Source organism: Aedes aegypti, chromosome 3 (assembly GCF_002204515.2).
Source record: "Aedes aegypti strain LVP_AGWG chromosome 3, AaegL5.0 Primary Assembly, whole genome shotgun sequence".
NCBI classification, from domain to species: Eukaryota; Metazoa; Arthropoda; class Insecta; order Diptera; family Culicidae; genus Aedes; species Aedes aegypti.
In genome coordinates this window covers 38,764,806-38,787,540 of record NC_035109.1, presented here as the reverse complement: position 1 = coordinate 38,787,540, position 22,735 = coordinate 38,764,806, and the positions used below count along the sequence as shown (strand labels likewise).

At 41.7% G+C, this 22,735-nt stretch overlaps 2 protein-coding genes across 9 annotated transcripts in view; one reads left to right on the top strand and one right to left on the bottom strand.

Moving 5' to 3' along the window:
- Positions 1 to 358: 358 nt before the first annotated feature.
- LOC110678847 lies at positions 359 to 8,077 on the top strand. Its single transcript, XM_021852367.1, has 2 exons — positions 359 to 1,153; positions 6,124 to 8,077. The coding sequence occupies exons 1-2, from the start codon at positions 1,137 to 1,139 to the stop codon at positions 7,751 to 7,753; spliced, it is 1,647 nt and encodes a 548-aa protein (XP_021708059.1). The 5' UTR covers positions 359 to 1,136; the 3' UTR covers positions 7,754 to 8,077.
- Positions 8,078 to 10,270: 2,193 nt separating this feature from the next.
- LOC5580263 (histone-lysine N-methyltransferase setd3) overlaps positions 10,271 to 22,735 on the bottom strand; it is a 477,985-nt gene continuing 465,520 nt past the window's right edge. For all 8 annotated transcript variants that reach the window (XM_021854751.1, XM_021854752.1, XM_021854754.1 and 5 more), the window contains exon 4: positions 10,271 to 11,138. In XM_021854751.1, coding sequence (XP_021710443.1) covers positions 10,628 to 11,138 — 511 coding nt within the window. In that variant the 3' untranslated portion in view covers positions 10,271 to 10,627. The remainder of the gene's footprint in view (positions 11,139 to 22,735) is intronic.

Here is a 22,735-nt window from a genome sequence, read left to right as displayed (position 1 = left end):
TGTTGAGTTACAGCACAGACAAACAGACGTAACACTTAGAACAAACGTCGATCAAAATCATAGTCACGAGGACATGTACGCCCAATGCCAAAATCGGTGTGTTTGGCCGATAGGCCAACAGATGGCGGTAGCACAGACAAACAGACGTCACACTCTCATAATTGGCCATCGACCACCTTTTCAACGGTCGGTTCAAAAATATGGTAGGTGGCCGAATCACCACCCGCAGCGCTCGCATCGTTGTTGTTCGTGTTTGACGTTTGCACACTACCGCCATCTGTTGGCCTATCGGCCAAACACACCGATTTTAGCATTGGGCGTACATGTCCTCATGACTATGATTTTGATCGACAGTTACGACCAGACCTACCAGATGATAGCCGACACTTGGTTATGGCTAATTAATGGAGTCATGCGCGCAGTCATATGTGGAATCATAACACCTGTGTCAATAATAGGAAAGCCGGCAGTTCGTCAGTAAACCCAAACACTGATTAGCGGACCAGCAGTGGAGACCAGACGCAGTACCCAGAATCTAAACAGTTGCATTCCATTCTGAGCTATATAAAGCATAGGGACCATTTGATCATTGTCTTTAGTTTCTATCTAACTTCCAATAGTGAATAATGTGTTAGTTTTAAGTTAGGTTTAAGGAAATAAAAGTTTTTTTTTACTCAACCGAGTAGAGAAAAGCCTAATTGGCGCCCGAATAAAAGTGACAGTGAAAATCTTAGTAAGGAGTTTCAGTTACACAGTGATCAGTTAAGCTCTGCAAGCACGCCGTATTAGAGGATAGTGCGCAACTTAGTTAAAGTGTCTTCGAGTTCACACGTCAGAGTAGTGGAACGAAGTGAAACTTCCGAAACATAACAATATCACAATCAACAGTCAACGATTGTAGCCGTATTGAGAGGTGCCCGAGTACCGAAAGAAAAAGGGAATCAACCGCAATACCGAGACGGTTAGGAGATTATCACTGGAGCGAGTGTAGACCTGATCACAGGGAATCCGGCCTTGTCTACACGGAGTAATAGGATTCGATAACCCGACCTGCGACCACAACTTGGAAGAAGCGTCACCGATACAGGATAGACGATTTCCGGTCACGGATCCCGCAGTCGTGTGCGTACCACACGATGGTCAAAAGTAAACTGTAAGTACCAAACAATTTTTTATATACAAGTGAAAAACAAATAAATACAAGAATCAAATACAAGAAATACATGAAATATAAAGTGATTTAAATATCAAATAAAAGCCAGAAAAAAGGCGAAAGTAGAAAGCTCTAATAAAGCTTATAAGGTGAAAATAATTTAAATTTAATTCAACCCGCCCACTAGAAAAATCGTCATAGACGATAGTGTGTTTAATAAAACTAAAAATAATAAATTAATTCAACCCGCCCACCAGAAAAATCGTCATAGACGATAGTGTGTTTAAAACTGAATAAAAGATTTATTAAAATCAAATTAAATTAAGAACGAACGCAACGAGCAACCAAAAACGAACGCAACGAGCAACAAACATAAATTTTAGATTCATATTTATATTTTTATTTTCTATTTTCATTTCATTTCATCATTGAAAATTTAATTAATCTTTTCGATCAACTATCAATCAAAATGACTACTCAAAGTGTCAGTGTTGAAGATATTCTGAGCAGACTAGCTGCTTTAGAAAACGCGAGTGCATTAACATCTCAGGATGAGGATCTTAGTGATCCACCATTCTTTCCAGTTGGACCGAATGGTCAGTCTATTAATTTGGATTTTATAGAGAAAATCCCTGATTATGTTAGAGATCTTCCTATATTTAAAGGAAACCCCAGTGAATTATCAGCATGGATAAATGATGCCGATAACATTATACAAAGTTACAAACCAAAATCAAATAGTTCTATTGATGAACGAAATAAATTTCATATAATCTGTAAAATTATTAGACGCAAAATTAAGGATGAAGCGAACGACGCGTTAGTTTCATCCAATGTTAATATTAATTGGATAGCTATAAAGAAAGTATTGTTAACCTATTATGGCGAGAAACGCGATATAACAACATTAGATTATCAACTTATGACGAGTTCACAGAAAGGTAAGTCTTTAGAAAATTATTTTGAGGAGGTGAATAAAACATTGTCATTAATTGCAAACCAAATAAAAACAAACGGAAAATTCACACACCCTGAAGCAATAAGAGCGCTTATAGATACATACAATGAGAAAGCATTGGATGCATTTATGAGAGGCTTGAATGGTGATTTATTAGGCCAGTTTTTGAAAAATTACCGACCTGATTCATTAGCACAAGCTTACGCTTATTGTGTAAGTTTTCAAAATGTTGAATTTAGAAAAAACATGATTAAAGGTAATAAAAAAGAAGAACATCGAGCGATACCTAAAAATTTAATTCCGGTAAGTACGTTTAATAGCATTCCACCAAAAATACCCCCACGGAATATTAATACTTTTAGACCTTTCCAGCAAAATTATAACCCACAATTACAATATCAACCCAGATTTTTCCCACAGCAACTTAACCCAAATTTGCAGCAATTTAGACAACAACCAGGAATCTCCAACAATAATAATTTCAAACCTCCAGTACCACAAAGGAAGGACAAGCCCGAACCGATGGAAGTTGATCAGTCGTTAATGTCACGACAGGTTAATTATGCGAATAGACCACAAAATATCAGTCAAAATCAACCACCACTAAAAAGACAGAGAATGTATTTTGCACCAACAGATTCACAAAATATTGAAGATCTACAATATAACCAACAATATGTAGAGAATGAAACTCTAAATATTGGCGATGGAAATTATGATGACGATCCAAATATACAACAATTTGATAGATATCTTCGAACCTACGAGGCTCAAGCGGAAGGTTCAATTCATGAATTAGATGAGATAGAAGGAAATGATAATGTAGAGTTTAATTTTTTAGGATAGATTCTACATTACCATATTTTCTTTATGGTAATTTGAAACAACCTTTGAAAGTCTTAGTTGATACAGGTTCGAATAAGAATTTCATTCACCCACGCTTTACAAAATTTTATCATCTTGTAAAAAAACCATTTAATGTTTCTTCTGTAGGAGGTGACATCAAGATAACGAAGTATTCTCAAGGAAAATTTTTTAAACCTCATTCGGATATTATTGTTAAATTTTACCACATGAAAGAATTAAAAACATTTGACGCTGTTTTAGGTCATGATACAATGAAAGAACTGAAAGCAGTTATAAATATAGCGAAAGAAAAACTTATTTGGCAAATAAAAGGATAATACCTCTCCTTCAACATAAATTTCAAGAGGTTAATAAAATTCAAATTAGAAATGATCATTTGAATGATAATGAAAAGAAATTATTGAATAATTTTCTTAGTAACTATCAGGATTTATTTCAGCCACCCGATGAGAAGTTACCATTTACAACTAGAATTAAAGCAACTATAAGAACAACCGATGATAAACCTGTTTATAGTAAAAGTTATCCGTACCCCCAAGCTTTAAAAAATGAAGTTAATAAGCAAGTAGAAAAATTGTTAAGTGATGGAATTATACGACCATCTCATTCGCCGTATAATTCTCCTGTTTGGATATACCTAAGAAGTTAGATGCTTCTGGTCAGAAAAAATTTCGTATGGTTATTGATTATAGAAAAATCAATTCAAAAACAATAAGTGACAGGTATCCAATCCCAGATACTGCTGCCGTATTAGCAAATTTAGGAAAAAGTAAATATTTTACAACTTTAGATCTTGCATCAGGATTTCATCAAATCCCAATGTCAGAACATGATATTGAAAAGACAGCTTTTTCAGTAAATAATGGTAAATATGAATATGTCAGATTACCATTTGGATTGAAAAATGCACCCTCCATTTTTCAGAGAGTGATGGACGACGTGTTACGAGAACACATTGGAAAAATTTGTTATGTTTATATTGATGACATAATAATTTTTAGTGAAACAATTGAAGAACATTTAAGAAATCTAAAAATAGTTTTTGAGACTTTGAGAAAAGCAAATTTTAGAATTCAGCCAGATAAGTCAGAATTTTTGAAAAATTCAGTAGAATTTTTAGGATTTATTGTATCTTCTGAAGGATTAAAACCAAACGTAAAGAAAATTGAAGCTATTAAGGATTATCCGGAACCCACAAATTTAAAGGAATTACGATCATTCCTCGGACTCTCAGGTTATTATAGACGCTTTGTCAAAGATTATGCTAAAATAGCAAAACCATTGACAAACCTTTTAAGAGGGGAGGAAATGGTTAAGGATAACCATAAAGCTGATGTTAAAGTAACTAGACACAATTCGAAAACATTTAAAATTAGTTTTGATTCTTTAGCGAGGAAATCTTTTGAATTATTAAAGAAAATTTTAACTTCAAACGACGTATTAGCATTCCCAGATTTTGGAAAACCCTTTATTTTGACAACTGATGCTTCAGATAAAGCAATTGGAGCAGTTCTGTCGCAACAATTTGATGATGGTGAGAGACCAATAACATTTATTTCAAGAGCTTTGTCGAAGACTGAGGAAAACTACGCTACAAATGAAAAAGAAATGTTAGCAGTAGTTTGGGCCTTAGGTTCTTTAAGAAATTTTATTTATGGAGCAAAGGTTAAAATTTATACAGACCATTTACCATTAACTTTTACAATTTCCCCGAAAAATAACAATGCGAAGCTTAAACGATGGAAAGCTTATATAGAAGAACACGATTATGAAATGTATTATAAACCAGGTAAATCCAATGTTGTAGCGGATGCTTTGTCTAGAATTCAATATAATTCTTTGACACCCACTAGGAATTCAGCAGATGATGATGACAGTTGTTATATACCATCAACTGAATCACCTATCAATGTTTTTAGGAATCAACTTATTTTCAAAATAGGACCTAACTCTAATTATCAGTTAGAAGTTCCTTTCCCAGGTTACAAAAGACATATTTTCACAGAACAACGTTTTACAATTGAATTTTTAAAATCAAAAATGAAAAATTATTTAAACCCAGGTTTATTGAATGGTATTTATACTAGCGAACCTATAATGGCTATTATTCAGGAAATTTATAAGGAACATTTTAATCCAAGAAATGTTAAAGTGAGATATTCTCAAAAGCAGGTTACTGACCTAAGTGATGAAGAAAGACAATTGGAAGAAATCAAAATTATACATTTATATGCTCATCGAAATGCTAAGGAAAATGCTTTGCAGTTGTTGAAAAATTTTTACTTCCCCAGAATGAATAAAATTGTTCAACAATTTGTAAAGACATGCGAAATTTGCAAAACGGAAAAGTATGAAAGAAATCCCCAAAAGTACATCCACGTAAAAACCCCTATTCCAAATTACCCGTGTGAAATTATTCACATCGATATTTTTGTTTACGATCAGAACAATCTTTTTATATCTTCAATAGATAAATTTTCCAAATTTCTTAAAATGAGATCGATTAAATCGAAATCTATTATGGATATACAAGATGTGTTAATACAGTTATTATTTGATTGGGATGTGCCATCACAAATTATTATGGACAATGAAAGCACTTTTGTTTCCAATGTAATTGAACAAAGAATTAGGAATTTAGGTATTGAAATTTATAAGACACCAATACATAGATCCGAGACGAATGGACAAGTAGAAAGATGCCATTCGACAATTAGAGAAATTGTTAGGTGTATTAAACTTGAAAATCCAGAGTTATCTGTAAATGAACTTATACAAATGGCAGCTCATAAATATAATAATAGTATACACTCTTTTATAAAAAACACACCACACAATATTTTATTAGGAGAAAATAATCAAAATCTTACGTTTGAACAAAGAGGTAGACAAAGGGATTTTAATAATGAGAAGATTACGAACTTATTTAGGAAGGCAGATGAAAAAATAAATCAAGATAATCAGTACCAAATATTTGATCCAGGAACAGTAGCTTATGAGAAGATGCATTAATTATCCAAGAAAAAGAGTCGATATAAAAAAATACTAGTTAAAGAAAACCATGATACATATATTATTGACAATTCCAACAGAAAAATTCATAAATGCGATTTAAGGAAATTTCTTTGAATTCTTTTCGTTTCAGATTTATTATTGTTTCCATTACATTTTATTTTACATTTATTAATTCACTTATGCATATCCATGATCTTTCAAATAGCCCACTTGCAATAATACCATTAGGAGAAGCCAAGATTAAGATTGGTTTTGTTAGAATTATACATCCTATAGACTTAGATGATATAAAAGAAGTTATATTGAAAATTAACAAAGATGTTCAACAAAGAGAAATTTGTAATAGTTTACAGGAGCTTATCAAAATTAAAAATCAGAAACTTTATGAAACTTATTTGAAAATTAAACCCTTTACAAGAAGATTTAAAAGATGGGATGCAATAGGATCAACATGGAAATGGATTGCAGGATCACCGGATGCGGAGGATTTACGAATTATAAACTCATCAATTAATTCGCTTGTCAACAACAATAATCAGCAGATTATGATCAACAGAGCACTAAATGCGCAGATGCAAGGAATAACGGACGTTACTAATGAACTCTTAAGGAAACAATATGACGCAATGCAGAATCACTCGATTGAAATAAGTAAATTGATAATTTTATCAAATTTAGATTTATTGCAGAACCAGATGGAAACACTAGAGGATGCTATACTCTTGGCTAAGCATGGAATTCCCAGTAGTAAGTTGTTGTCAATTCACAGCTTTAACCATATCGCAACATCATTACAGCAACACGATATTTACCTATCATCATTCGAAGAATTATTAACCAGATCAACAGCACAGGTAGTACTGAATTCAACGCATATAGTCTACATATTGAAAATTCCCCAGCTATCGAAAGAGATTTATGAATATGATTACATTGATTCTATTATAAAAGATGAAAAACGGATCATTCTACAACAAAACTTTATTTTGAGAAATACAACACATATATTTGAAACAAATCAACCCTGTATTGAGCAAGATGGATATTATCTTTGCGAAACATTACCACTAACATATACATCGGAATGCATCGATTTACTGATTAAAGGAAAACATTCAAATTGCAGCTTTGAGAGGATTTACTCGAATGGAATCATCAAGAGAATCAACGATGGAACAATTCTGGTAAACAACGCAGTTGTGGAAGTTTCTTCGAATTGTAGTAACTCAGATCAAAAACTGAACGGAACATATTTAATTCAGTTTGAGCAGTGCAGTTTACGAATCAACGGAGAACTTTACTCTAATTTTGAAATCTCAATAGCAGGACGAGCTTATATGCCGACAACTGGACAGCTTGTTCACCAAATCAATATAATTGATGCACCACCACCGGAGTATTTACGAAATCTTACACTGGAACATCGTGATAAATTGGAACAGATACATTTGGAGAATCGTTCATTATCATGGAAATTCAACGTCTTTGGATCAATTGGATTATCTACAGTGTCAATGATAATCATAATCATAATTGTTATGCTTTACTTTTCAAAACTCTCTTTCACCAGAATAAACCTAGAAATGCCAAAACAAGAGATACCTCTGAAGGAGTTAGCCACAGCACCTGAGGAATTAAGCAATGAGTCATCGGATGAATTATCAGACGACAGAAGACGAGAAATCGAAAGTTTTGTCAACATGCCTTCACCGTACAGGAATGTGAGCCAAACGCTTAGTCAACTTTGCGGACAAAGTTGATTTAAGAGGGGAGGAGTTACGACCAGACCTACCAGATGATAGCCGACACTTGGTTATGGCTAATTAATGGAGTCATGCGCGCAGTCATATGTGGAATCATAACACCTGTGTCAATAATAGGAAAGCCGGCAGTTCGTCAGTAAACCCAAACACTGATTAGCGGACCAGCAGTGGAGACCAGACGCAGTACCCAGAATCTAAACAGTTGCATTCCATTCTGAGCTATATAAAGCATAGGGACCATTTGATCATTGTCTTTAGTTTCTATCTAACTTCCAATAGTGAATAATGTGTTAGTTTTAAGTTAGGTTTAAGGAAATAAAAGTTTTTTTTTACTCAACCGAGTAGAGAAAAGCCTAATTCGACATTTGTTCTAAGTGTTACGTCTGTTTGTCTGTGGCGATAGTGTGCAAACGTCAAACACGAACAAAAACGACGCGAGCGCTGCGGGTGGTGATTCGGCCACCTACCATATTTTTGAACCGACCATTAAAAAGGTGGTCGATGGCCAATGATGAGAGTGTGACGTCTATTTGTCTGTGGTCGCAGCTTAGTGAAAGCAGCAAAAGCGATAACTGACGAAATTTATTCAGCTAAGATTTGTAGCTGCAAAACGTTTGCGTTACAGCTGTATTAACGCTAATCGTCCTATTTTTGACAGCTTTCATTTTTTGCTGCGTTCACTGCTTCAATTCAACTGTTATACAGCACAAAGCAAATAATCTTGGCTTATATTGTTAGTTGGGAGGTTCATTTATGGACCCAATTTTTGAATTGAAGTTTTTATATATGATACAGCCGTTATTGCGATTTTTTTTTACCACTTAGGCTTTGATGATCTGAATTTCATGTTTCTCAGATTTCGCCTTCGATTTCGCTGCCCTTTTCGATCACCGCCGCTCAGGCAATTATCCTGATGATGTTCATGACAGTTCACTCCGGCCGACTCAGTGTTAACCATTTTCTCTTTGTTCTCGACTCACTAGCTGGTCTGGTTTACATAACAAAACCAGAAGACCTTCCGATGTTTACAGTCATCGTCATTGTTCTAATCTCCAGCTGGTGTGTCGAAACCAGCTGATAGTGACATCATTATTGGCAGCTTTTCAATTTCATCATTGTGGTACCTTGCATCAATAAACCTTGGTCGACAAGGTAAATACATCTCGTTACTGGGTAAAGAGTAACGCAGAATGGGTGCTGCAGATTTAGAGTGTTCTTGTTGCTGTGCGCGGGAAGCGGAAGGCTTGGAAGAGCGATGGAGATTGTGGAGTGATAAGAATAGTGTTTGGCCGTATGCGTGTTTGTTGTGTTAAGTGGAATTCCGGATGATGAGGTTACCACAGTCATGAAAGTCTAATCATTCGTGAAAATTACAATACATATTCCTAGAAAAATCTTGTGCGACTTATACTAGACTTGCTAAGGGGTAGTCCATTAATTACATAAGAGTTTATGAGGGGAGAGGGGTTTGGAGATTTCTTACGCGCCATACAAATTAATTTTGGTTTTCATACAAAAAATCTTACCATAGGGGGAGGGGGGGGGGTTTGAAAAACCGCTAAAATTGTCTTACGTAATTAATGGACAGCCCCTAAGGAATAAGCAAGCTTTAGAGCAGGCCTGCCCAACCTTTTTGAATCGCGGGTCAAATCTAAGAAACAATATTGTGTGGCGGGCCAATTTTTCAAATGCACAAATATTCGCATTATATCTGAGAAAAGTCAGTAAATGACGCAAATTCCTTCCATATCTTCCAAAGCTTTTGCACAGGATGTCTTGAAGAGTTTACCCAAGAAAATATGAACGCTTGGAAACTAAGGGCCCATTCACAAATTTCATAACGCTAAAGGGGGTGGGTGGGTGTCTGGATTATGTTACGGCTATGGTCTTATCCACTGGTGTACTAAACTGACTCGGTCGAAGAATTTTGACACTAGAGCGGGTCCAGATCACGTGGGGATCATACGGGAGCGTGCTCAAGTGTCACAATTCTCAGACCGAGTGAATTTAGTACACCGATGGATTTGACCATTCTCAGACCGAGTGAATTTAGTACATCGGTGGATTAGACCATTACAAATTTCGTAAAATATTCATGCAAAAAGCGTTACGAGGGGGTAGGTGGGTGTCAAAATTAGTCATTTTTGGCGTTATGAAATAAATGAATGAGCCCTTAATGTCCAAGATTTTATATGAATCTTACTCAGAATCCTTACGTATTAAATTCGATGTAAATCTTGGCTAGATATCTGTGGAATCTTGTTGGAGGTTCTGTGAGAAGCCTTCCTATGTTATCCGTAAAAATCGTGTCCAGAATTTATGACAAATCTTGTCTGGAGAGCGTGGGTCTCAGTTGAGGATGAAGAGAAGCAGCCATGAACTGAGTGAATTGGCAAAATATTATTGATATTATTTTGTCAAGTTGATTGATGTAACACCAAATAAATAAATCAATAATAAAATAAGAAGGATTCAGGGAATTTATTTCGGAAAATAATTTGCTACAAGCACGACTTGGTATATGATTCATGTATTTGGACTGTGATGTGCGCCTAGATAACTACCGTAACTAGTAGCTCAGGAAACATTAAGAAAGTTTAGACTCTTAAATAATGTAAGGTACATAGCGGGAAACTAGGAGCTTAACGAAACACAATGCGTAAAATAATTTGGTAATCGCGCGAATCTAGGTAAACTCAATACTGGTATAGTAGCACTACAAAAGCAAATCGGATAAGCCTCAACTCTGATTATGAAACAGTTTTCACGAAGAAAGTGAACGAATTGAGACATTCGAAGCTAAATGGAATAGGAAAGGGTGAATGAAATAGGGAAAAACATGGTAAAGTCAAATCTGGATGGTCGATCAGTTCAATTCTTGCCGAGTTCCTTCTGCTTGCAGTATTCCACGACATCGGTCAGAATTCGCTTCTCAACAATTCGGTACTGGACCAACATGCTTTTAATGTGACCCAGCTTTGGTGTTCCTTTTTGGCCCTGGTTCGCTAGTAGAGCTTCATCTTGCTCCAGCGTGCTTCCACTCATCCGCATGGTCAGCTGCAATCGAATGGACAGGAACTTCCAAACCTTCTCTCGGAGTGACTCATCCAGGCCACCACATTCCGGGGATAGGAGCGTCTTAGTCAGCTCAGGTTCTTGGCTGATCCAGTGAGTCAACTGGTCTTTGGTCATGTTGAATACCCGAGCGAATCCTAGTAGTTCTTTCGAGATGCAATCTGGTCCACGGTTGACCGTGAACTCGCCGGCAATAGGCACGTTCAGCTTTTCGAGTAGTTCCTTCCGCTGATCGAACAGATCTTCGCCGGAGTTGAGCGCCAACTGGATCGTTACTTCGGTGTTGCTGTTGTCGGGGAATACAAAACTACGAAACAATTGATTAAAATAAGGTTTCTTAAAAACATTTCTATGAATATTAGGGCGAATATATATCGCCCTATTGTGAATTCCAATTCTAATGAACTATACTAAATTTAGGCGCGATCGGATTCGTGTACAATGTGCGAACCACGATTGAAATTTGTTTAAAAATTTATATGAGAAAAAACCCTTTTTCTTAGATTTTTAGATATTTTTTTATTTTAGCGCCCTATATTTCTAAACTATTAATACGAAATACTTACGTTAAAGTGCACTGCAAAATGTCCCTAACAACTTTGACAACGAAAATAAGGTTCAAAATAACTCTAAAAAGAGTACCTACTCTGAACGGCATAAAGTCGTTTGGCATAAGGTCATTTTGCATTATGTATCTTAAATATGACCAAAAGCCATTTGGTATTATGGTCATATTGCATATCAGGTATCAGAAGGTCGGCTCCAGAGGCACGTTCATCGCCAATTGGGACATTTGTACCATTGCCATATTTGAGCCTATTTCATCATCTACCCAATTGAAAAGGATAGATGGGTGGAAATAGGGGTGGGGTCCCTTGAAGAGGGAAAATAGCATAAGCGAAATGAGAGCATGTAGCTTCAAACCACAATGGGTTCGAACAGCGCCCTGAAAAGGGCACTGTAATAAGCATAAGTATAAAGAGAGCCTATAGTTTATTACCACAGTGAGTTAAGAATAACGGAATGTTCTGAAGATTCAAGCTTCTAAGTGTGCACCGCAATTGGAGATGGCTCGATAATGTACAATTTTATTTGACGACTCGACTCCAAACTATTCCAGTATTGCTTGTGCTCCGAATAGCTGGTTCAGGGCCCAAGAATGGCCATACAAGGTTTACAGAGTTGAATTCGGTTTCTCAATTTGAGTTCGACATGCGATAACAAGCTTCGACCTTCAGTTAGAGCTTCCATAGCAGCCTAACTATCTGAACAGAAGTACATGACTTTGCCCATTACGTGCTGTAAGGAAAGGGACAAGCAATGGTTAGATCACTTGTTCAAGATGTATGTGTAGTGGCACAACGTCGAAAAGAGCCTCGAGCGCTACCGAGGGAGCCGTAGAAAACACACCATTCATCGCCATCAAGCACATCTTTCGGAGATGGCCCAATTTTGATTGGATTTGTCTTACTTCGCCTTTTTGCCACCACACAAGACATCCATATGCCAATATTGGTCGAACAACTGTTGTGTGAATCCATTTGATATACTTGGTCCTTTCGCATAATTTATCGTATCATACTTACTTACTTATTTGGCTTTACATCAATTATCTTGATAAAGCCTCGCCAACAATATTTCGCCAATTCCCTCGGTTCATGGCCGCTTCTCTCCATCCTCGACTGTGACCCACGCTCTCCAGGTCCTGGTGTACCTGGTCAATCCACCTAGCTCGCTGCGCCCCACGCCTTCTTGTTCCGACCGGATTCGTGGCGCACACCATCTATACAGGGTTGTTGTCCGGCATTCTTGCAACATGCCCTGCCCAGCGTATCCTTCCAGCTTTAGCTACCTTCACGATACTGGGTTCGCCGTAGAGTTGAGCGAGCTCGTGGTTCATCCTTCGCCGCCACACGCCGTTCTCCTGCACGCCGCCGAAGATCGTCCTTAGTACTCGGCGTTCGAAAACCCCAAAAGCTTGCAAATCCTCCTCGAGCATAGTCCACGCCTCATGCCCATAGAGGACTACCGGTCTTATGAGCGTTTTGTACATCGTGCATTTGGTGCGGGGGTGAATCTTTCATGACCGCAGCTTCTTCTGGAGCCCATAGTAGGCACGACTTCCGCTGATGATGCGCCTTCGTATTTCCCGACTAACATTGTTGTCAGCCGTCAACAAGGATCCGAGGTAGACGAACTCGTCCACCACCTCGAAGGTATCTCCGTCTATCGTAACACTGCTTCCTAGGCGGGCCCTGTCGCGCTCAGTTCCGCCAACCAGCATGTACTTTGTTTTCGACGCATTCACCATTAGCCCGACTCTTGTTGCTTCGCGTTTCAGGCGGGTGAACAAATCAGCCACCGTTTCAAATTTTCTCCCAATAATATCCATGTCGTCCGCGAAGCAAACAAATTGTCCGGATCTCGTGAAAATCGTGCCTCGACTGTTAAGTCCGGCAGTTTTGCACACCGCAGTTTTGCACACCGTCCATCGTTGCTCTGATCAATCTTGTGAGCTTCCCGGGAAAGCTGTTCTCGTCCATGATTTTCCATAAAGAGTATTATAAAGAGCCAATATTTGAATAGAAGAAGTATACCTATTATAAGGCCATATGTGTAGAGAAAAGCTCAGGTTGAATAATAAATTAATAAATGAATTTCATACACAACTAAAGTTCTTCAATAATATCACGCTTAGAATTTGCACAAACAATACTGTCTTCTCCCTATGATTTTTCGCCTCGAGACTCCACCTCGTAAACATAGTCGACTTCTGAAAGAAATAAATTACTCACAACGATGGATAGGGGGAGCTCTTTTCACCATATTGTGAAGTATAAAAGCCAAGGTAATTCTGAGCATAGGCCATTCAGTAATCGAAAGTCAAAACGAACGAAACATTCAGACAGCGACAAAACACGCAACCGAAAATAGCGCGAAAGCCTTAACCAATCGCGTGCGAGCAGCGAACGGTGCGACGAAGCAACAAGGCGAGAACCCCACCACTCGCCATCGATGAACGGGACTGGAGCATATAAAACCAGTGGTTGTTTTGCTCCCAGCTCATTCACAAATCGAACGGCGTAACGAACGGATCATCTGGAGCAGCAAAGAAGAGCGAACGGAACCAGAGAGCGAAAGCAACAACTGAAAAGCATTCAGTAGTCAGCGCCAAAGGTACGGCCAACGAAATATACACCATCTGCCTCTCCTTACCATTCATGTTCTTGATGAATTCAATGAAATGGTTTGGTTTGGCGATGGTGCAAAGAGTTGTTTAGAAGAATGATTTCACTTAACAAAGAGTTGTTGATAAATATTCCAATCAATAAGAGTCAGGTTAAAATAGTTCACATTTAGCAGAATTTTCTTCGGAAAATTTCTGTTTTACCAAAGAGTTGTTATTGAAATTCCTGCAGCAAAGGGTCGAGTTTCTCCCCACGAATATTTCCGGCCAGGACCAGTCATGGAGGACAACCCATCCCGAGCACCACTGCCCCCACGGCCACTACCGGCGGCAATCGGAAATTTCGACAATATGATTACTCAGTGTTCAATATGTTTATGCTAAATGTATTTATACCCTATGCTGCCCCTATTCGCATAACTGATCCATGTGTGTAGGGAGTTTCATAGAACATGAGACAATTATGCAACTAGCGGCAGTATGGGACCCTCTAAAAAAGTTACAACCCTTCACAGGTCGGTGTTGCTGGTAAGTACTAGGCAATGGCCTTCCCAAACTTTTTAAATCGATGGCAAAATTTCAAGAACAGTATAGTGCGGCGAGAGAAAAATTTTTTTTAGAGCAGATCAATTCCAATTTTTTTATGAAATCCTGATCAGGTTTCTGGGTTTATCCTGCTAAGCATTTTGTGTTAATCCTGTTATTTTTTTCCGTGAAAATCATGTCCTGTATTGTATATATGTGAGCGCAACATTTGACGTCGACCCACTTTAAGGTGCAACAGGATATTGTAGTTGACACTGCCAATCGCTTCAAGAACGGTACCAGGCATCCACTTCCATTGATCATTGGAAGAGTACACATTGGCAAATACTTGGGAACCTGCAGAGAAACTCCGCTTACCTGGTAGTTGTGGGCAGTAGACGGATTTCGGTGATGGTCGTAGCAGGTCTAAGGTTCTCCTCATCGTGCGCCCAAGCATGATTTGGGCTGGAGATTTGCCGTGCGGTACCACTGACGGAGTGGATCTGCAGAAACGTACAGAAAGGTTTGAAGTGCTGTTGCGGTGGACGTCTCTCCTCCCCCTCAGTGAACGCTTCAGGGTGTCCACAAACCTTTCAGCCTGACCGTTTAATTGTGGATGGTAAGGCGCTGTTCGGAAGTGAATAACTCCAAATTGTTCGCAGAACGTACGGAACTCGGCGCTGGTGAATTGGCTTCCGTTTTCGGACACGATGACCAGGGGAACTCTGAATCGAGCGATGCACTCTCGTAGAAAGGTGATGGTGGTGGATGTAGTAGGTGAGCTTGTTTGAAGAATCTCCGGCCATTTGGAGAAAGAATCTACTACGACTAAATAATAAATTCCTTCCACAGGTCCGGCGAAAATCGAAGTGCAGATGTTGCCAGGGTCCCTCAGCGCGTGGCCACAGTTGTGGTTGAGCGTTTGGCTTTGGCTTTGCGGCGCTTGCGCAGCTGGAGCATCGCCGGACGTAATCTGCGATATCGTCGTCCATTGTAGGCCAGAAAACGATGCCACGAGCAATTGCTTTTGCTCGCTCGATGTCTGGATGCCCCTCGTGGATTTGCTTGAGCACCCGCTTCCGGTAACATGCGGGAACTACGATACGATCCATCATCATAATGCAACCGTTGACAATGGAGTAGGAATTCCGACGGCTGAAGAACGTGCGAACCTCAACGTCGTCGATGCTCTCACAGCGTGCCGGCCAGGGGTCTTGAATGAACGAAATTACCTTCTGCAGCACGGTATCCTTCCGGTTGGCTATCTTCATCATCTCGTAGGTGACTGGCAAGTGTTGGAAATTGTCGTGAAAGCTGGAAATTACATCCTCTTCAACCCGTACCGCTGCGATTACTGCTTCTTCGTCGGGCTTCTGGTGGTTGCTGATTAAACGGGACAGCACGTCGGCGTAACCAAAGTCTTGCGTGGCGGCGTACTCGATGTTGAAGTCATATCCCAAAAGCGTTAACGCCCATCGCTGAAGTCGATTTGCGGAATGGAAAGGAATGCCTTTCCTGGAACCGAACACTCGCAGCAACGGTTGATGGTCCGTTTGCAGTATGAAACGGCGGCCCCACAGCATGCGATGAAACTTCGTGCAAGCAAACACCAGTGCTTCCTTTTCGATTTGGCTGTAGTTCTGCTCCGCTGGGGACAACAATCGTGATGCATGCGACATCGCCTTGATGGTGCCGTTTGGAAACCGATGCAGAATGACCGCTCCGATGCCAGTCTTGGAAGCGTCTCCCGCCACGATGATGTCATGCTCTGGGTTGTAGTGAGTGAGCAAAACACCTGATTGCAGCATGCGATTGATGTATTGGAATGCGTGCTGTCGGAACAAGTAGGCGCAATGCGTCCAGTCCGAACCAAACTATTTATAGTAGGCTATGCTTTTGTTATTAGAATAAAATTTTCACTTCCCTAACAACCGTCAAACAGTGTAGTTTGATTTACGGCTACATCTAAAAGGTTATGGGTCCAGCAAAAGAAGTTTAAAGTTTTTCAAGAAAACTCAAGATGTCCTTCGCAAACGGACAAGGCGATCCTCAAGCAGTTCCTCAAGCACCACAGCCGAATCTTCAAGCCCCGTATCAAGTCCAAAACCGGAACAGTCTTCCGTCCATCGAGCGGCTAACCGGCCGGGACAATTGGCCGACGTGGAAGTTTGCCGTGGAGACCTTCCTGGAATTGGAGGATTTATGGGAAGCTGTAAAGCCGGTCCCAGGTGCAGACGGAACGATGCCAGCAATCGACGAGCGAAAGTATCGCAAGGCACGAGCAAAAATTATTTTGCTGTTGGATCCCGTTAACTACGTCCATGTCAAGGACGCAAAAACGGCTCGTGACGCGTGGAAGAAACTGGAGGCGGCGTTCGAGGACAGCGGACTGACCCGGCGGGTCGCTCTTCTACGTAAGCTCATCACGACCAATCTTGCGACCTGCGGCAGTGTGGACATCTACGTCAACCAAATCGTTTTCACCGCCCATCAGTTACGCGGCGTAGGATTCGATATCTCCGAAGAGTGGGTCGGCACGCTGCTCCTCGCTGGACTTCCAGAGGAGTACAAGCCGATGATCATGGCGCTGGAGAACTCTGGTCTGGCGATCACCGGGGATAGCATCAAGACCAAGCTACTTCAAGAGATCGAGGCATCGGCGGGCAAGACCGCATTCATCGGAAGGAAACAGTTCCCCCCCAAGGTAGAAGAAAGGCGTAACCGAGGACAGGTCAGCTGATCCGCCGAAGGGACCGAAGTGCAAGAGATGCAGTAAGTACGGACACATAGCCAGGGACTGTCGTTCGAAGAAAGGATCCGCTTTCTGTACTGTGCTCGCTACAGATGCTGGTGTGACCGATGACTGCTGGATTTTCGATTCAGGCGCTTCAGACCATTTTACGAAAAATCGAAGCCTACTGATGGATGACCGAGCGGCGAGTGGTGTTGTCATGGCGGCCGACAAAGGTGCGATGAACATCGTAGCTACCGGTGCGGTGAATTTGAAGCCAAAATGCTGTCCTGAAGGCCCGATCACAGTGAATAACGTGAAGCTTATCCCTACGATGTCACATAACCTGCTGTCGGTAAGTCAGATCGTCCGGCGTGGTCATGAAGTGAAGTTCACCGATCGCGGAGTGACGGTAACGGACCCGCAGGCACGACGTGAAGAACGGATTGTTCGTGTTCCAAGAGCACGAAGATCGCAGAGCGCTATCCCTTGCATCCTCGCCAGCAAACTTGGATGTCTGGCACAGACGGATGGGCCACCTCAACGTGCACAGTCTGCACAAACTGAAGAACGGCCTGGCCTCCGGAGTGCATTTCAAGGAATCGGCGATGTCCCACTGTGTCGAGTGCGCTAAAGGTAAGCAGTTTCGTCTTCCGTTTCCCAAGAAAGGACGACGAGCAACCGATATCCTGGAACTGGTCCACACAGACCTTTGTGGACCCATGGAGGAAGCATCACTAGGCGGAAGCAGGTACTATGTGTCGTTCACGGACGATAAGACGCGGAGGATTTTCATCTACTTCCTGGAGCAGAAATCCGAAACCGAGTTGATGAATGCATTCAACCAGTTCCACAGCCTCGCGGAGAGGCAGACGGGGCGCAAGCTGAAGACCATTCGCAGTGATAACGGTAAGGAGTTCATTAACAAATCGTTACAGAGACGCCTGAGGGAGCTTGGAATCCAGCATCAAATGTCGACGGAATACAGAAAAACGTGTTCCGAAGCCGTGACGTCGTCTTCATATCCGAAGCGAATTCCGAGAAGCAACCTGATGACCAGCAGCAAGTCACCCGGCGCGAGCAGCGACGAACGAAGACGTACGTCAGCCTGAAGTATGATCCTGAACCTGAAGTCACTACTGTGCAAGAGCAGCCGTTCATGGAAGAAGAAGATGAAGATCCTGTTGACGAAGTGGCTGATGAAGATCAAGTCTTTTCTGAAGCAGAAGACGAGTCGGACTCCGAGGTGGAATATTTCTCGCAAGTTGAAACCAGCGGTGGCGAAGATCAAGATTCCACTGACGACATAGGCGACGTGACGATTTCGGCGCTCCCTCCGCAACAATCTTCAAATCCACCCGTGTCACGCGAGGTGTTGAGGCGCAGTGGCAGGGAGCGCGCGATACCAGGCAAGTACAAAGATTATATCTTGCCGAACAATCGCTTTCCGTTCCAACATCCAACAGATCCAGCCGTTCTCACATCTGAGGACCAATCCGGTCCCAGTGACGTTCAGCAAGGACTGAAGGCGAGCAGGTGTTTGCCGAAACGATCTGATGACCCCCGAACTCTGGCGGAAGCGATGCGAGGTCCCGACGCGATCCAGTGGCAAGCCGCCATGAAGGATGAGCTACAAGCGTTGAGGGACAACGGGACGTGGGAGTTGGTTCAGCTACCACCAAACAAGAAAGCCGTTGGATGTAAATGGCTGTTCAAAGCCAAGGTCGACGAGAAGGGTGCCGTGGTGCGGCACAAGGCTAGAATCGTAGCGCAGGGATTCACCCAGAAGTACGGCAGCGACTACGATGAAGTTTTCGCACCGGTTGCAAAACAGGTGACGTTCCGGACACTGCTGACCGTTGCCAGCCGGAGGCAAGCCATCGTCAAGCACGTCGACGTAAAAACGGCGTACCTGAATGGTGAACTGGAAGAAACCATTTACATGCGCCAGCCGGAGGGATACACTACCGGCGATGACATGCAATCCAAGATGGACCCGTGCCTGTACATCCGGCGGAAGAACGGCAAGACGGCGTACATCCTCATATACGTCGACGATATGGTTATTGTTACTCAAACCGAGGAGGAGTTCAAGTCCATTTTCGATTCTCTACAAGCGAACTTCACCGTGTCGAACCTCGGTGACATCCGTCACTTCCTGGGAATTTAGGTGGAGAAGAGCGCAGCCGGTTACAAACTGAACCAAACAGCGTACATCCGGAAGCTCGTTGGAAGGTTCAAGATGGAGACCGCGAAGCCATCGAAGACCCCTCTCGACCCAGGCTACTTCCAGCACAAGGAGGAGATGGATCAGCTGCCGAACAACAAGGACTATTTGAGTCTGATCGGTGGTCTGCTGTACGTAGCGGTTCAAACCAGACCGGATATAGCAGTCAGCACGTCCATCCTAGCGCAGAAGTCAAGCTGTCCAAATCAGCAAGATTGGAACGAGGCGAAACGGGTCCTGCGCTACTTATCGACGACAAGCAACCACAAGCTGCATCTTGGCTCATCTGGTGACGGGCTGCAAATGTTCGTTGACGCCGATTGGGCCGGCAACTACCGCGACCGGAAATCCAATTCTGGTCACCTGCTGCTACTTGGAGGAGGAGTCATCGCGTGGGGTTCCCGAAAGCAAACTTGTGTTGCACTGAGCTCCACCGAGGCGGAATTCGTTGCCCTTGCTGAAGGGTGCCAGGAGCTGTGCTGGACCAGAAGACTACTCGAGGAGATTGGAGAAGCAGCTCAAGGTCCAACCGTCGTATTTGAGGGCAACCAGAGCTGCATCAAGCTAGTTGAGAGCGACAAGATCGAGCGACGCAGCAAGCACATCGAGACGAAGTATTTTTTCGTACGAGACCTGCAGGAGAAAGGTATTATTAATTTGCGTTACTGTCCGACGGAATCGATGCTCGCAGATGTGCTGACAAAACCTCTTCAAAGAGTTCGTTTGGAGAAGCTGCGTTGGGAGATAGGTTTGCGTCCGGATCAGTCCGAGGAGGAGTGTCGGAATAAGTAGGCGCAATGCGTCCAGTCCGAACCAAACTATTTATAGTAGGCTATGCTTTTGTTATTAGAATAAAATTTTCACTTTTTTTTTTCGGCTACATCTAAAACGTGCTGACACTCCTGGCTCCACACGAATTTGATGTCCTTTTTGAGCAGGTAGTCTAACGGATGACGAAACTGGTGCATCTCTCGAACAAACTTCCCGTTGAAGTTGACTGCACCCAGGAATGAGCGCAACGTCGAAACATCAGTTGGTGCGGGGATTTCCGATATTGCTGCAATTTTCACTGGATCCGGTTGGATACCTCTGGCGCTGATGATGTGACCAAGGTACACCCGATTCTGTTTTTACACGGAGGATACGTACCGTGCAAAAAAAAGTTTTCAATTCAAAATTTAAAAATCTTCTTTGTGGCTTTTCCGCACTGCTTGCAGGTGTGCTTGAAAAAATGACAGTCCTTCACAAAATGCATCGCGCCGCACTGCCAACAGGGAGATGGGGGTGTCTTACCGTCATTTGAAGATTTCACTTGGATATTCGGGTGCTTCTTGGAGTCCCGAATTGCTTGGACCGATGAAGATGTCGGTTTCTTCTCAACCAACGCCGTATCGGGCTTGAGATTCGACAGTCGTTGGCACTCGGTGACCAGCCCCTCTAGGTTTATGTTTACTGCTTGATCGAACTCGAGCTTCGATAGAAGTCGCGTCGTAACGTCGACGTCCTTCGCTGACTTGAGACCTCAGATGAACACCACACTCTTGAATGGACCGATGCACGAGTTCACTATTTGACTTTTAAGCGGTGCCGTGTTATTTACGTGACCATGGCAACGTAAATGGACCGATGCACGAGTTCACGAATTTGACGTTTGAGCGGTGCCGAATTCACTTGTCGCCATGGTCACGTAAATAACACGGCACCGCTCAAACGTCAAATAGTGAACTCGTGCATTGATCCATTGGTCGGTATGGACCTATGCAAGGGTTCACTACTTGACGTTTTAGCGGTGCCGTGCTATTTACGTGACCATGGAAACCAGTGAATTCGGCACCGCCCAAACGTCAAATTCGTGAACTCGTGCATTGGTCCATTGAGTTTCTGCAGTTCAAAATCCTCGCGTTGCCGGTTGACAACTCCGGCGTACGCAACAAAGTCGTCGGCTTTGCTCTTCTCGAGCTGGAGACAGTCGTAGCGCTTGTTGAACAAAGATTTCTGTTGACCGAAAATCTTCGTCAGCTCGTCGAAAGTGAAATCGCGTGGGTGAGATGGCAGCAGGTAGTTGAGATATTTCTCGTGCACCGGGACGCTGAGACTGTGCAGCAAGAGCCTTACCTTCGCAGCATCGTCCAAATCTCTGCTATCCTGCCGGAATAGATCCTCATACTTGGAAACCATCGCTCGAACGTTAGCCTATTTTGGAAATGGAACTCCTTGATGTTGGAAGCGAGCGATTCGAGAATCTTCTCTGGAACGCTACGCTGGGGTGGTGCCTCACGATTTCCGGTGAATTGTTCCGGAAGCATAATCAAACGTTTGTTTTGCTGATCCATTTGACGCATCACCTCCGACAGCGAAATTTCTCCTCCAACAGCTCCATTTTTGATTTGGATCTTCAGGCTTGAAACTCGTCGCTAAAATGTTACCTTCTCGAATATTCTTGAGGAATGAAAAGAGCTTGATAATTGAACGTCTCTATAAATTGGAACTTGGAAGGTAAAACTAGAATACAATAACTGTCAAGTTTTTTCACAATTTTAGACATGGCTGCTACGATTTGATGATGGTCGTAGCCATGGTAACAATGTTACATGACGCCATGTTTGTCGCTATATAAGTGCTAGAAGAGAATGATCAAATCAATCCGACAAAATTGTGAACTCCACACATTGCGTCAAGCTGATGGTTGGTTTGGTCACCGGAGTACCAATCATTTAATCATTTCATCAGAAATTTTCCTTTTTTAACCATATGCTATTCTTTCCAGTTTTACTGATTTCATTACTTTCAGCAATTATATAGCTTATATTTTAATAGGGAATTATACCTTCCTTAAATCATCAGCAGTTCTTTAAAACGTTACTGATATAACGATTATTTGCACATTGCTTAAATTTTCAATCATAGACTGTTCATTCAAGAGAAGACTATTTTTTCATATTTATTGGAAATGGAAACTTGCTGTGATTGCTAGAACTATGAAATAATTAATTTAGTACGATTCGAAGGATCGAAGTAAACCGATCCTGCAGAATAAGTTGTAAACTGTTTTAGTTACTCTCAAAAGCAATGCGAAAACTGGCAGCAATTACTGCTAGCAGAGAAGTGCTTACATTTGAGATTTTCCTCTTTCAGCAATGATTGTTTCTTAAACTAACACTAAAAAGCTTATTAAAATACATGATGAATTATCCTTCTTTAAGAAAAAAGAAGAATGTTCCTTAAAATTCAGCT